At 31.4% G+C, this 16,370-nt stretch overlaps 1 protein-coding gene and 1 pseudogene across 1 annotated transcript in view; both read left to right on the plus strand.

Annotated features, from left to right (window-relative positions):
* Positions 1-4,226: 4,226 nt before the first annotated feature.
* On the plus strand, positions 4,227-4,327 carry LOC136971737 (U6 spliceosomal RNA; annotated as a pseudogene).
* A 2,607-nt stretch (positions 4,328-6,934) lies between these two features.
* Positions 6,935-16,370, plus strand: part of LOC136971725 (uncharacterized) — a 49,910-nt gene continuing 40,474 nt past the window's right edge. The window contains 2 exon segments of the mRNA XM_067266210.1: positions 6,935-7,025; positions 14,168-14,324. Coding sequence (XP_067122311.1) covers positions 14,292-14,324 — 33 coding nt within the window. The 5' untranslated portion in view covers positions 6,935-7,025; positions 14,168-14,291.

A 16,370-nucleotide genomic window follows, 5' to 3' on the forward strand; every position in this document is an offset into this window, starting at 1 on the left:
TCGAAATAACGATTTTTTTGGCAATCCTGAAGAGGGTTAGTAAAGCTAACCGAAAACGTTAGATTAAAGAATTAATTTTACTGCAGAGTAAAGGTTGCTTGAAGTAGTTTGTCTGATTTAGGAAATTAACTTATTCCTATCTATAAAACGGGGGAACCTAACGGGGGATATCCGACTCACAACATACCAGGAAAAGAGTTGTCTTCCCCTCTTTCTTTTCGTCTTCTTGTTCCTTTACTTGGTCTTTCAGTAGGTCGGTTGTCTCTTTTCTGGTCAAATCTCCTGTCCAGCCAGTCCAGGCACAGGCCCTAAAATGGATAACAGGCAAGCACTGGAATGTAAACTCTAGAAACAGAAAAATTATATATAAAGCTGCCATGGAACCCGCAATACTGTATGCCATTCCGGTGTGGCATAAGGCATTGGATAAAACGCATGTAAGACGACGACTTCTCTCGGTACAGAGGAAATTTGCCATTCAAATCTGCAAGGCATATCAGTAGTGCTGGCCGGTATCTTACCCATTCATATTGAGGGTAGAGCCACAGCCTGGAGATGGCTTATTTCTAAAGGCATTAACATGACACAGATCAGCAAAAACATTCCCGATAAGGACAAGGAAGACACTGACAGAGGAATATTGGACATCACAAACTACATTCAAAACCACGGACTGGATATAACGACAACGTCAACAGAAAACTACAGCCATCCACATGATGAGCAAAATTACACACTCAACCTTACCTTCGAGCAGAGTACTAATATCGGGGCCACATGGAGAATATTTACGGATGGGTCGAGAAGTGAGAAAGGCACGGGTGCAGGAATGGTGGTAATGAACAGAGAAGGTAAGACGAGATTCCAGGCTTACCTTAAAATGGCCCCACATTGTACGAACGTTCAAGCGGAGCAGTGGGCGATAGTTAAAGCAATTAAGCACATCTAGGACAACATTCATATGTATAAAGGCTCTATAGAATTCACAGACACAGACAGTCAAACATCTTTGAACATCCTTAAGAACAGGAAAAAGCATACAGGCCTTTCACTCGACCTCATCAAAGCGGCAAACGAATTGGGGAGAATCAGAAAAATTCATTTTAACTGGATACCCGCTCACCAAGGACATTCCGGGAATGACCTCGCAGTTAAATTAGCAAAAAAGGCATGCCAGCTAAATGGTGAACCAACCTTCACGAAAATACCTCGGACTTGGCTCAAAAACCAACTCACAAAACTAGGAAACAACATGTGGCAACAGGAATGGGATACTGTGCAAACAGGAAGGAAGACATACGCTTTTATTCCATTCATAAACTCACGTCTCACTACCCGACACTATACCCCAGACGCCGAGACGACACAGTGCCTCACGGGGCATGGCAACTTTGCCGCGTACTTCAACCGTTTTGGCATACAAACAACAAGCACGTGTAATTGTGATAATACAAGTGAGGGCGATTCGGATCACCTCCTTTACTACTGTCCAAAATACGAAAATGAGAGACTTTCCCTCATAAGAAAGTGTATCACAAATGGACTAAATTGGCCACCTGACCCCAAAGATATCTTCAATAACAAGGAAGTGTGGCAAGGACTTAAAAACTTTGTGCACAAAACTAAGGCTTTATGTAATACTTACAGCAATGAAACTATATCTTAGTGTTCATGGGCTACCAGGGCACAGCCCTTGTTGAACACCGGTTCCGTGGTGAATAACCACTGGTCACAGTATTGTATATATAGATACAATTAGTATGTAAGAAACACAAATAATATTAAGCTTTGCTTTGTACCTGGTATTCTGTAATTGGTGACGCTCTACAAGTTGTATGCTCGTACGAAAGCCTACCTCTTGTTTTAGTAGGCTTTTCACCTTTTGTCAATTGTATATTCGATATTGTATTGTATTCTATTTGTACCCTACTGTTTTCATCGATAAATGCGATGCAGGCGCTCTTGGGCCTCCCACGTCTTCTTTTTCACACTTTCCTATCCCCCTTTACTTCACACTTCACATATCATGCCTTCTCTTCTTTCAATTTCTCAGAGAGCAAAGTCTGTTACAAAATACAGATAGTTCTACTTACTCTTTAATAAAATGTAAATGTAAATGTCCAACCAGTCCAGTCAGTCTCAATCCCCTCTCACTCTTCCAATTTTTTTTCACTCTTTCAATTCTTTCTCACTCTCCCCATTCTGTCTTACTCTCGTTAATTTCATCACTTCTTTCTATTTTTCTTTTGTTTTTGATCATACTTTAGATCCGGAGGAAGATGAGGTAATTTGTAAAATGCATGATTGGTCATCTAGTGGTCCTCTCCTCTCTTGTCAGTAAAGAATGATGTGTGTCCATGTGGCATGGATAGCATACTATCTGTCATATAACACCGTCAAAAAAGGAGGAAACGACGCGCATCCCCTCATCTTTTCCTTCGGATGTTGTGAGATTTATAACGATTAATTGATAAATTTTTCGTTCTAATTTGTTTCTCTAAATTATTTTAAGTCGATATTACAAAAATTTTGGAAAGGGGGGTCCCTAAAATTGGAAAAATAGGCGAATTTCCTTTACACCTTTACTCGATAGATAAACAATTAATATATAAACAATTTCGGTGTTACGTTTACATACGCATCTTCTCTTCGAGATGTGGGTCTAAAGGGCGTCTTGTGTATAGCTAGCTAACAGTCCCCCCCCTTTTTTAAAAAAACAACCAGACAAAGTAAAAAGAAGGATATAAAATAGAGTTTAGAATACAAAAAAAAAACAATTTCTAACTGATTAGAACTAAAATTATGCAGATAATGTAGTATAAATGACAATTCACAAATATATAATATATAGATAGATAGATACAATAATAACAAAAGTTTTTTGGAGGGGGATGATGGACTTCACAGTTCTGTCTCTGTTCCATTGCAGGTCGACCGTATCCGAGAGGTTTGCGACCGTGTGAAACGTGTGAAAATAATCTTTGGTTCCCTCTTTTATTGAATATTTTGTAATTCCAACTTCTAACGGAATATATTCATTGTCGTCGGTGCAGCATAAAACATTAAAAATCATAATGAGGAAAGGCGTGTCTTTAATTTCATCTACAGAATCCATACGGGATATGTATCTTTCCACAGATTGCACTGCTTCCTCTGCCTTTTCTTTGTTCTTTTCGTCCAGTACGTAAAACGTCATCCAGAGGTGTACCATTCGAACACATTTTTCCTGCTATGCTGTCTTTCGATTCATTCTTATATTCTCGTGCCATAGTTTCATATTTTATTCTCCCACTTTTGGCTAAGTCTTTCAACAAAGGACGAGTAGTTGAAGCCATCTCCTTCAATGAAATATTCTCATCTTCTGCTCCACACTGTTCCCGTATGGTTCCTTTATGAAGTAAAATGCATTCTTCTGCCCTTTTGGCATTTTATAAAATATATTTAAATGAATCTAGATACAACAAAATGCTCAACTGAGATTGGCATTACATAATCTTTGTAGCTATATTATCTCTTAGTTTATTAGCAATTTTTCACCTTCGATCAAATAAGAAATGGCTAATTTTAGCATGTAACTACGATATATTCCTTTTCCGTTTCATTCTTTAATATTCAAATTAGTATATTTTAATTAAATATATAACGTTTTTAATCGATTTAATCTAAATACGTTTAATGCTAACAGGTCTATATATTTTACATTGTTTGCATATTTATAGCTCGTATAATAATATCGTTATAAGTTCTATGTGTTATAACTAATTGTTAATTTCTCCTGTAAATGTATTTTTACTGTACACCTTTAGAATATGTCGGGAAAACAAATTATATTTAACAAGGTGATCTCTCATTACTTTCATACAGTTGATAACTAGAGAAACTAAATGATTACTCTTACGAAATGATCATCGTTTCATAGTATGGGATTAGGTCTATTCTAATGTTGTCCTCTCAAACTTAAGTGTCTCTTCATCCACTTCATCCGTGGTCTCCTTTGATCTCACTTTTCTGTAGATTTATACCGAAGAGCAGTTTTGGGTAATCTACTTTCTGCCATTCCATTTAATATGTTGTAGCCAGTTACATTAGGATCATGTATGTTTCCATTATATTTTTGACTTTTAACCTTTCTTTTATGTCGTTGTTTCTTTAATGGTCCCTGCAAAGGCCGGTAAACTCTTCAAGAATAATAATTACCACTCGAAATAAACTATTAGGCGACTACTGAACGGTATCTCTGTACATATTCTAAAATTGGAACGATATAGAGATTAGCATGGCCCTGCCCAAGGATGACACGCAAAATCGTGAAGCGTATCATATTTCAAGCGGCCAAGATGGTAGCTTATCGCTCTGGCGGACCAGGGTCCGAATCCGGACGGGTCGCTAAATCCCCAGGGATTTTTCGAGGGTGGTCCGAATACGTCGGGCGCCGTCCCATTGTGAGCCTGGCCGCATCCATAATGGGCTTGCTAAAAGAGGCCCTCATAGTGCCCACAGGGCAGGAAGAGTTTAAAAAAAAGAATATAGATCGTGGATTCCCGTTTACGCGTAAAATTTTCCGGGTTTTCTTTACGTGCCTAACAACACGTAATTAGGGGCCAGTTTTCCATAGAATGTCCTCCCGGAAGGTACCCATTGGCAGATCGCCTGTGTGTTGCGTTACCTTATTCCATCATTCTAATTGCCTTCCTCTTGGAAAGGATCCTCCTTGGCAGATTGTCCGAATACAGTATGTTTGTCTTTTAATGTAAATAATTTTCTATATAATAACAATTACGCTCTGGCTTTATAAAATGTTTATTTTCATCTAGAATATTTTTATGGTTCATTATTGATCCATTTTCAGTTTCCGATCTGAAGAGGTTTGAGAATATCAAATCGAAACGTATATTTAATACATGATATTTAAGATTAATTTCTGTTTTACAGAAAACTATAATCATAAACAAGAATCATCTAATATATAATAAAGCAATATAAAGTAATTAAATTTACATAATTATTGGTTCAATTGACGTGCCATATAATCTCGACAGCTGCTATAAGAAATTTGAGTCAAAATGTTTTTGTTTTTACTCTTTCAGCCCTATGGGCACTCTTTTCAGGCTCTTATGGATTCAACTAGGCCCATAATGAGACGACGGATCGAGGCCTGATATATCTGGGACAGACAATCCTCAAAAAATTTCTGGGTTTTTTCATCATCCAGAATTCGATTGCGGATTCCCCAGAACGGTAGGCTGACACTTAATCGATTTGCCCAGCTGGTTATCAAAAAGATGGCGACCAGTCAGAACGAGTTTCCTCTCTCCCGCTTCCAATACGGAAGTCGGGTGGAGGAAACTCGTTCTGACTGGTCGCCATCTTTTAGACGGTCATTAATGGCAAATAGTTTGCTTCAAGAAGTTTGCCTGTGGCTTCAAAAAAAAAAAAAAAAAAAAAAAAAAAATTACACCTCATCATCGGAAATGATCGTTTAAAATATGATCTAAGTTTGGAAGCTTTGAAGACTATTCTTGAATTATTTGGTTGAAGCTTCGCGTGACATCCTCCATCCATATTGCTGCCCCGTTACGATCAAGACTGTTCTCAACGAATAAAACTAAAGCTAATTGTATATGCCATTTGTGTTTCAAGTCATAAATTCAATCCGATTTTTCACACTGATGATCGTGCGGTAAAGCATTAATCTACGGGTTCGAATCCGATTGAATTTATCTTGGATATCGATTCGCTATAAGGCCGTGATGATCGACCATACTAATAACTAATCACTCAGAACGGATAAACTTCGGAATTGGCAAATAAAATATAAGAATTTTATTTACTTAAACTGGTATCGCCTATCTAACAATTAATGTTTAAACTTTACTAATGTAGAAAAAATAAACATTAAATTAAAAAAAATTAAAAAAAAGTAGTTTTAAACATCATTTGTATTAAAATGTAGCCACCAAATAAAGACAATATTAATATTATTCAATTGGTTGTGCTAATGAAGTGATTCAATATACAGAAATCTTAATCAGACGTCCGGATGGCCAGCGGTCAAGGTGGCAGTCTACCACTCTGGGGGACCCGGGATTAGAATCCGGACGGGTTGAAAAATCCCCAGGAATTTTTCGGGGGTGATCCTACCGGATATGTCGGTTCCCGTCCCTCACCACCCGGCCGTCCCATTATGGGCCTGGCCGAACCCATAATGGGCGTGCTTAAAAGCGGCCCACAGAGCGGAAAGAGTTTAAAAAAGTCGTAATCATTTTTATTTATTTTTTAAACTCTTTCCGCCCTGTGGGCGCTAAGAGGGCCTCTTTAAGCAAGCCCATTATGGGTTTGCTCAAAGAGCCATGCCCACAATGGGACGGCCGGGTGGTGAGGGACGGGGACCGACATATCCGGTAGGATCATCCCCCGAAAAATCCCCTTAGAGTAGTAGGCTGCCACCTTGACCACTCGGCCATCCGGCCGCTAACCATTTTTTATTCATAAATCATATCAACGAAAGCTTACAAATTACAAATCTTTCATTATTATTTTAATACGTAGTATTTAAAATTTTTGTATTGTAATTAAATGTCAATGCAAGAAACACGATAAGCGTAATAAAAGCTTATGATCTCACGCAAAGGGTTCGAGTTCAATTTTCGTTCGTAATAGACATCATTTTCTTTTTTTTTATTTTTAAAATGGTTTTCTTTTTTTCTATACACATTTTAAATCATTTTTCTTTTTAATTTTTTCTTAATACTCTAAAATAATGAGACCACTAATATACACAATACAATTATCTAAATTACATCCGAAAATTTCAATATAAATAATAATTAGTATAAATTAAAACATATTATTTTTTTAATTTATATTTTTAACAGCGTAATATTAAAACACGTTTAACTAATTATAAAAAAAGAGATAAATATTTGTTTTTATAGATGTCTATTGAAATCCTCCGATAAAAACAAGCAAAGGGAAGATGGAAAGAAGATCGAATCGGGGCGAGGAAGACGATGCATCGAACAGATGTAAGAAGAGAACTTGAATTTCTTTCATTTTATCTTAAATATTGTTATATATTAAATTAAACAAATTGCCACCAAGAAAATAATCAATAGGAAAGATTTGTTTCTTAGAAAATACTTAAATGCACAAATTGACATACAAATTAATTAAATGCTTAGCAATTATATTGTAATGCGTTATAAATACGGGCGGAAATAATTTATTCCGAATTAAATTGTTTAAAGAAATGAACTTTTCGGATTAAAACACGTATTTAATGAAAGACGTATGGAAAATCGATGTTTAAAAATTTCTTCGAATTATACGCGTGTATCTGAGTTCGATACCGGCAATCAAGCTTTAAATAGTTTCATTATTATGTATTTAGAATATTTTCGAGTCATGTTTAAAAGAAATGCATTTACGTACTGCCAGGCCTCTTTTTTATATTGGAAGATTCACTTGTTTTATTTCCCATGTGTGAAGTAAAACAAGTGGATCCTCCTCACATGTGTGAAGTAAAACAAGTGAAACCTTCTCACATGTGTGAAGTAAAACAAGTGGATCCTCCTCACATGTGTGAAGTAAAACAAGTGAAACCTTCTCACATGTGTGAAGTAAAACAAGTGGATCCTCCTCACATGTGTGAAGTAAAACAAGTGAAACCTTCTCACATGTGTGAAGTAAAACAAGTGGATCCTCCTCACATGTGTGAAGTAAAACAAGTGAATCCTTCTCACATGTGGGAAATAAACTTCTTTTTCTCTTTTGTATACTTATTATACCATTATTTTATATAATTTTATTGCCTTACTGTATTATTATTATTATTATTTATTCTGTACCACTTGAGACAAGCATAACGAAATATGAACAATTATTTTAATAAATTTCATAACAGGATTTTTTAAAATTATATTAAACATATTTAGATGATAAATGGAGATTTAAATAACGTATAAATTCAAGTAAAATGTAATTATATAATTAATATAGATATGTATTAATTCATTAATGTGTTTTTCTGTATAATTAAATTATTTAAATCTTAGAATGTGTAGACGGAATTATTAAGTTTTTGTGCTTATTTATTTTATTCTGTGGAATGGTTTTTATACAAAACTTTTTGAATATTTTTTATATTTATGGCTTACATGCTGTGAACTTATCGATCATACTATAAATCCCGATTTGATCTGAAAGATACATAAATCTCTATAAAGTTTTATAAATGTAAATAGAATATACGAAACGTAATAAAAAGAAATTTACAGAATGCTAGATGATAATCCAGTGATGATCTAGTCTTAAATATAATCAATTGAAAAAAATGCAAAGATTTTTTTTATTTTATGCAATATTTATTAGTTCATTTTAATTTTAATTTAGAAAAGAATTTTCTGTAATTAAAATTTCAGATATTATAATTCACGTTTTATTATTAATTAAAATTATAAATTTCGAAGTTTAAATTTTTGAAACGTGTTATTTAATATATATAACTACGAAAACATGGATTAATTATTTCATATTACCGACGAAATAATTTAAAACAGCTTATTAGCAATACCATGACAAAGCTATTTTTTGTGCTTGCTACCATTTACATTACTAAGTGAGTTTGCTTAATAAGTATTACGTATGCATATATTTTAATGAATTTTACATTAATATAGTGAACTAAATTCTATAGCTTTGATCTACACGTAAAAATTGCAAAAAAATACGTTTCAGGAACAACTACTGTAATTTATTTTATTAAGAACTTTCAACTGTTGCGTGTGTTTGTGTATGTATGTATCTATTGTACGTACATGCATCGTTGAGATTAATATTTTAAATCTGTGCATATTTATATGTAAACAAATATCTATGCTTAATATGTATTTTATCTTATCTGCCTTTTGTAATATAACAAAACAGGTAAAAAAGTAAACAAATATAATACAAACAGATAGCAGATTTGTTAAAAAGGACGAGTGAAGGTTTATAACTTTACAGTATACGTTGTTGAGTGCTTTTTGCAATCACTCGGAAAAGTACTCAAAAACATCTGGTAACGTAAGTACAGTATATTTATCTAAAAAGCAATGGTTTTGTATTAAATATGCCATTCAAAATATTGTATTATAATAGTAATGATACAGGAACAGATACACAAATTATATTTTATTTTGTTTATAAAATTAAATTATGATACATATCATTAATGCGATTTAAATATTTTAAAAATAATTTTCGAGTCTTATTAAATATGAAAACGAGTTAATAAATTCGCAATTATCTAAAATATGTTTAATAAAGTATTTAATTTTACCAATGAAATCAAATCAAATAATTATAATAATTAAATTATTTAAATGGTGGTCAGAATTTTTAATAAAATAATAGCAATCTAAAATAGTAAATCTGATGCGTTGAAGCTTAAAGAATGTAAAAAATTTATAAGTTAAGTAATTCTAGAAAAATTTATATGCGCAATATATTTGAAACGAAATATTTTGATTATTTTTCATAACTTTCTTAAAAATTTTATAATGATTTAGAATTATATTAAATTATTATTTTGTTTTAGAATTGGAATTATAAATATAGCTAACTTGTAGTAAGTTATTGATGTTTATTCGACATTCATACAAGGTTAGTAAATCAAATATAAATTATTAATTAAATAACGCATCGCATATTTTTAATGTATGAACTTTAAAAAGAAGTTTATTAAATTATCAATTAATAGATGTTGTTATTATGGAATTGTTTAAAAGAATTTTTTTTTTTTTTATAATAAAACTTCCTTTTCTTGAGTTACTCTATGCATTTTAGTACCTATAAAATGGTCGGCGTTTATTCATTGATCGGTTAAGGGATTAAAATCTTTTACTTGGATTTAAACATGCTATATTTATGTTATTTTTATTGGAAAATTCATTGTAATAATAAAGTTATAAACGTTTTCCTTGTTGTTGGACTATATTTTGTATTATCTCTGCAAATTTATTGCATTGTTTTTACGTTACATTTAGAGAAACATATCTAGTTTAATAATAATAATAATATGTGTGTATATGTATAAGTTATGTTAATATATTTTATTTAATGTATCATTGTAGATTGTCACAAATCATATCTGCCACGATTTGATCCTTTATTGTCAGATTGTATCTGTCCAGAACAATCTGACAATAAAGGATCAAATCAAAGAAGTCCAGGTTTTATGTTTCAAAATTTTATAATCTCTGCTTGAAACCTTGAACTAAATTGAAACATTGCCAGAAATTGTAAATAAAAGTAATATAATAAATATATTTTTCATTGATTATGCAGAAACATGTTATAAAAAACATTTTACTTTCAATGTTGTCATCTTATGAATATTCTGATTGTCAACAATTATCATATCAGATTATCTCAACTGGCAAATTTTTTACATGTGCTAATATATGTAAAAACCTTGCCAGGTTTTTTACATATACCAATAAAAAATAAAATAAAAATTTATATTGGTTTATATCTATTTGGTTATTCCATTAGAAACCAATAAGGATATTAATATAAATTTATATACGTTAGCATTGGAATAATCATGTTATTAACCCGTATTACCTCATTATTAAAAACGAGTATAACATTTTTATTATTAGTTTTTATGAAAAAGTAACCACATGTAATAGTATTAATTCATTCTTCGATAATAACAATTGAGTACACTTGACAGAATATTTATTTCAATATTTAAATATAAAATTTGAATCTTAAGTTAAATTGAAGCTTTACTAATTTCATTTAAGAAACTTAATTGAAAAAGTAAATAAGTTTTAAATTTCTATGATTATCTTTCTCTCTGGTTTTTGCATTACTCCTTAGCCCACTCTTTACCAATAATAGACAAAAACATTTTCTAATGGCCATTATAACACTTTTATTTCTGTTGTTTGCATACCAAAAGCCAATTTCATCTGATGATAAAACAAATCTTTGAAAGTACAATAGTAACCTACGGCTGCCTTGTGCGTCTTTTTGCCTATTGATAATTTAATTGCATTAAAATCAAAAACGTCGTTTTGAATATTTTGTGCGCTTTTAGTATAAGAAATGAAATCCGGTTAGACAACTAAATTTTAACTTTTAGCATTATTTATGTTCTCTCAAAAAAGTAATAAATAGTTTTAATCGCTTTTTTTCCATTCTTTTCATTAGCTGTAATATTTATTAAATTTAGAGAACTTTTAATTAAATTATCTAGAAATTCCACTAATAAATAAATCATTGGCTGTCGGCACGGCATTTTCATAAATGTGTTTTGTTGTACAGAATTCATGGAATCTACTAGGGAGTTGACAGATGAGAGTGGCACTTGTACCAGAGTAATAATCATGAAGTAAAGAAATATTAAACTAATAAAATTGTTTTTACTAAAACTGCGGAATGTTCCTAACTATTAGCCTTTTGAATCCATAATTAGACAACTGACTTTTTTTTTTATCTTTGAGAAAAATTTCTTATACGTTATTGAAATTAATTTAATATAGATTCTAAAAAAAACTGATTTTTATCATTTTTGAATTAAAAGTTATTCTCAGAGAATGAGATTGCATTAATCAAAACTACAGTTAATAAATTGGCAATAATTTTAAATTTTTGGTAGTCAAACATATTGAACTGTAAAAAAAATAAATTAAGATACTTTTGCTTCAATATATCTGTTGTTATATAGTTTGACTATATTTACATGTAATATAATTCTGGGATGTAGCCAGGTCGGTGCTTCTTGTGCTGTAGTACCACTTGATACAGTGGCATAGCATAGTGGGGGCGGCCCGCCCCGGGCGGCACTTTTAGGGGGTAGCATTTTTTCACAATAAATAGTTCAAATTTTTACAAGATATTATTATTTCATTTCATATTTTTGTCGCACCTACGATTCGGACCGATTGAAATGAGCACGGAATTTTTTGTCACTTATTCTGGGACGAAACTGGGGAATCCCCTTTCTTTAAATGAATGTATAATAATGACATCTTGCTCGTTGTAGCGACTGACAACACAGTCTGTACTGACTTGTAGGGATTCCCCGTATTTTATTTAAGGGAGGCGAAATTTTCCTCTGCCCCGGGCAGCTGACACCCACGCTTCGCCACAGACTTGATATCAAAGAAATCAGCTTTGTTACTCTAAAATAAAAATAAATATAACAACACGTATCACGTGACTTTAGTGGCAGAAAGTAATCTTGAACATATGGAAAAAAGCAGAAAAATTTATTTCTTGGAAAAATATTTTGAAAAGTGAGAAGCGCAGTCTAAAGATAATTGGATGCAAATTAAAAATAACTGTAATTTTGATAATTTCTAGTGAAAATAAGAAATGTAATGATTTTATATTTTTTCTGTTCCCCCTTTTGGAATCATACCAAGTATAAATTATATCGTAATCTTGTATAATTTATAATCAATCTATCAGTTCGAGTTACTTATTTACTATCTTATGTTTAAGAATTTTAAAAAACTAACAAAAAAAGAATGATGTAAAAAGATAGGTAACTAAGGTAATTTTCAGGGAATGCACGCCTTAGTAACATCTGGATCTGCCTGGATGTGCCACTGATATAATCGTAACATCGGCAGTCTCGGTCACTGAATATTTTCTTGTAGCCATTGCAATCTTTCACAAGTGTCATTTTTTATATCATTACTTTTTAGGTAAATATTGGATTTTGGATTATAAAAAATGTTTTACTATTTTTGCAAGAATGTTCTTTTCAATGAAGAATAAAGAAAAGGACATATGTGAATACAATGATTAATGCAATGAAATGCTTATTGACTCATTGTTTCAGATAAAAGAACAAGAAGGATCAAATAGTGATACTGTTGAAAAGCAAGATAAGAATGAATCTAATAAAAATATATTCAAATAACCAAAGCCTAATTTTTTATTATTACCAGACTTCTGTAAGACAGATATCAGCTTAATTATAGTCCTAATATAATTTAGCTTGTAGACGTTTTGTTAATAGAAAATTAAATAGCTCTACTAATTACAAAAAATAATGATATTTGTAATGACGATAATACCACGTTTAACGTAGAATACATGATATAATGAAGAATAAGTAGTCATTGCAGGTAACATGAAAGAAATAATAAGTTATTTTCTTTTCCAATTATTTTCATTTTTTTTTTTTTGATAAATCATGAGTTAGACTCCAAAATAATTTCGAATTCTCTTTAATGGATTATTACACTGTTTTAGTAGAATATTTTTTGCACAATTTCATAAGATGTGACTTATTCAAATAGAAAAACTAAATTTTCGGAATAAATTCACGTATATAACATTATTCAAATTTTATTTTATTAATAAATAAATTATCTTTTTAGAAAAGTTTATTTTCATGCTAGATTTTCTTAAATGAATATTCACAATATTATTATTAAGTATAGTGTGCGTTTGTGTATATAATTAAACCCTATTCATCCGGATTTCCATAATATCTAGATTGATTTGAATAGTCCTTTCTTCTTAAATTTTTTGGAAGAATTTATTATTTTTTATATTACGATGCTTGTGAAATCATTGAAACATTATTTACAACCTTAATATTACCTATCTTAGCAATCTTACATTCTCAGTGACAAAGATTGCATACTGTTTGTATGTACTGAATAATTTTTATGTTCCTGTTGTTTCTAAGTCAGTAAAGCATGTAAGTTTATTTTCAAGCATTAAAAAGTATTTTCAGTATGAAAAAATTAACCAAACGACAGCTATTGTATTATTTGTAGTATAAAATAGCTCAATTAATTAAGGCTGTCATTTGTTTTATTATTAATACATCAGGCTTTTAGATGTTTATATATGTATTTCAGTATGAAATTTTAGACTTTTTAAGTACTCTCTACTAATCTTGGTTTATCTGGATTCTTGTTAATCCAGATCAGGATCCGGCTAAATTATTACAAAGACAATAGTACAAAAACAAAAAGTAATTTTTATATACGTGTAAAAAATGGTATTTTAAAATTCGTTTATGAAACTTTTACTTTGATTAATTTATAAATTAATTTTAATATTTATTTAACTAATATTATAAAGCATTATTTATTAGTTAATAATTCCGAAAGAAAGTTAATTTTAATAATAATATAGAAATTATAATTTTCAGAATTTAAAAGAATATTTATTACAAGACTGTCATCGTTTTACATTAATTAATCATGTAAAGTATTTATTATATATGGAATTATCAAAGACAACTATTTAAATCTCCATCTTGAAAATGTATGAATATGCTAAATGAAAAAAATTTCAAGAAAGAAATGGTAAATATTTTTTTTATTCAAAAATGATTTTGTAGAAATTAATTAACTTTTTAAACTAAGTATTATATTTTATTATATATCTAGTAATTATTGAATAAAATTATTAGCAATGTACAGCAGTAATCATATAATTAAAATGACATACAGTAGTCCCTTGTTTATATTGGAGTTCTTCATGGAGATTACATATGCATTAGGGTTTCTCATTTCCCAGTCTTTTGCTTGTCCTGGAATTCCGGGAAAAAAGTGAACTGTTTCCTGGGAAATCCCGGGATATAATTAATTATTTTTAAGGAGCACACTCCGGCACCCCAATCGGGACAATATGGTGCCCATTACAGCTGGACGATATCACCCGGAACATTTGAAGTTCGACAATTTGGAACCTCGCGTGGACACCAACTCTGCAAAGGAAAGGCCGTGACCACCTCCACCCCTTCGCTAAGTGGCCGTACCAACATGTTTCCTTCCATCATATGGAAATACTACTGGCCCGCATTCACATGGATATGCCCCACTGAAAGCCTTCCTATACTCCCGCCGCTTTTGCGACTCGCCGGTGTGTCCTAATTGCAGTGCAGAAGAAACACCGTATCGCTATTGGTTCCACTGCCCAAGCTACGAAGGACCCAGACGTACACTCGGCAAGAACCTATCCATCAATCCCGACCTCACTAGTACTTTAATCCTGATCTACTGGCCTATGGCTGATATACCGGCAAACCAATTCATCGCAGCCTTGGAAGCGTATATAAGACAAACTGGCTGCTTTATTTAACTGTCAGGCAGCAGCACTTTGGAGAAAATAGCCTAGGTGGCTGAAATCTCCAGATGAACCAAACATACAAGACAAGATATAAAATAAATCTTAAAATCGAATGATATAATTATTTTTCATTTTTAAGTAACTTAATACAACCTGCAACTCCCAAAATAATAATAATAATAATGCTGTGTAAAATATGTATAAAAAATTACTTTTGAGTTGTGTAAAAATTTTTACAAATAGGAAAAACATTTATTTAAGTTTAAAGAAAAAAATGAACTTAGATCAAACTTTTAAGTTAGAAGGTAATTTTTGTTATTTAAATAAAACATATTGTAAATTTTTATAATATGTTTTATTTAAATTTCAAAAATTACCTTCTAACTTAACACAAAATATTTGTTAATATTTGTTAAGATCAGTGGCGTAGTTAGTGGGGTGCAGTAGGTGCAGTCCACACCGGGTCCCTGGAAAGCGATAGGCCCATGGGGGCCCCAAAATCACGGGGAAAAAACCCAAAAAATTTTTCACGGCAATCAGAACAAAGCAAAATTTGGCATTTGGCTGCTTGTGCTGCTGGGGCCCCTATTACACAGGAAAACCAGCAACTCAACTGTAATCTAGCTATACACTATATAAACCACTACACAAAAATATTTTAGTTCGTTTACGTAAACAAAACAAAAAAATACCTAACACAACATTCATCAAACAAAGGAAAAACGCCCACAATTTTTTCTTCTTTTAATAGTAAAGCTCCATACCCACTCAGGATCACTGTCACCTAACTACTGCCGATATCTATCATTCCCAATCAAAATTTTCTGCAGATTATGGATTTTTTATAAATCATAAAATAGACTTTCTCATTACTAACAATTTTGAACAAAGTGTGCAGCAAGAGCATCCAATTCCTCAATTCTAAGACACTGATAATGCTCTCTGATAATTCAGTTACATCAGTCTCAGTTGTGTCATGTCCCAACTTTTAAATAATTGTGCTAAATATTTTAAAATTTATATATAATTTTATCAATATCATAATATCTATGCTGTTTAGATACACACGATATGAACTACTATAATATATCAAAGAATAAAAACTTACAATATTAAAATTTATAAGCTAAATTTTAAAACAGATTTACAGTATAAAATCACTACCACACAAACAACAATATATTGTGTAGAGAATAAGTTGTATAAAAATATACCTAAAGGTTTATCATAAATATATGCTCAATAGTGTATAAATCTTCCAGGAAGTTTGGAGTAAACAA

Source organism: Centruroides vittatus, unplaced genomic scaffold (genome assembly GCF_030686945.1).
Source record: "Centruroides vittatus isolate TY-2023 unplaced genomic scaffold, ASM3068694v2 contig_1052, whole genome shotgun sequence".
Classification (NCBI taxonomy): Eukaryota; Metazoa; Arthropoda; class Arachnida; order Scorpiones; family Buthidae; genus Centruroides; species Centruroides vittatus.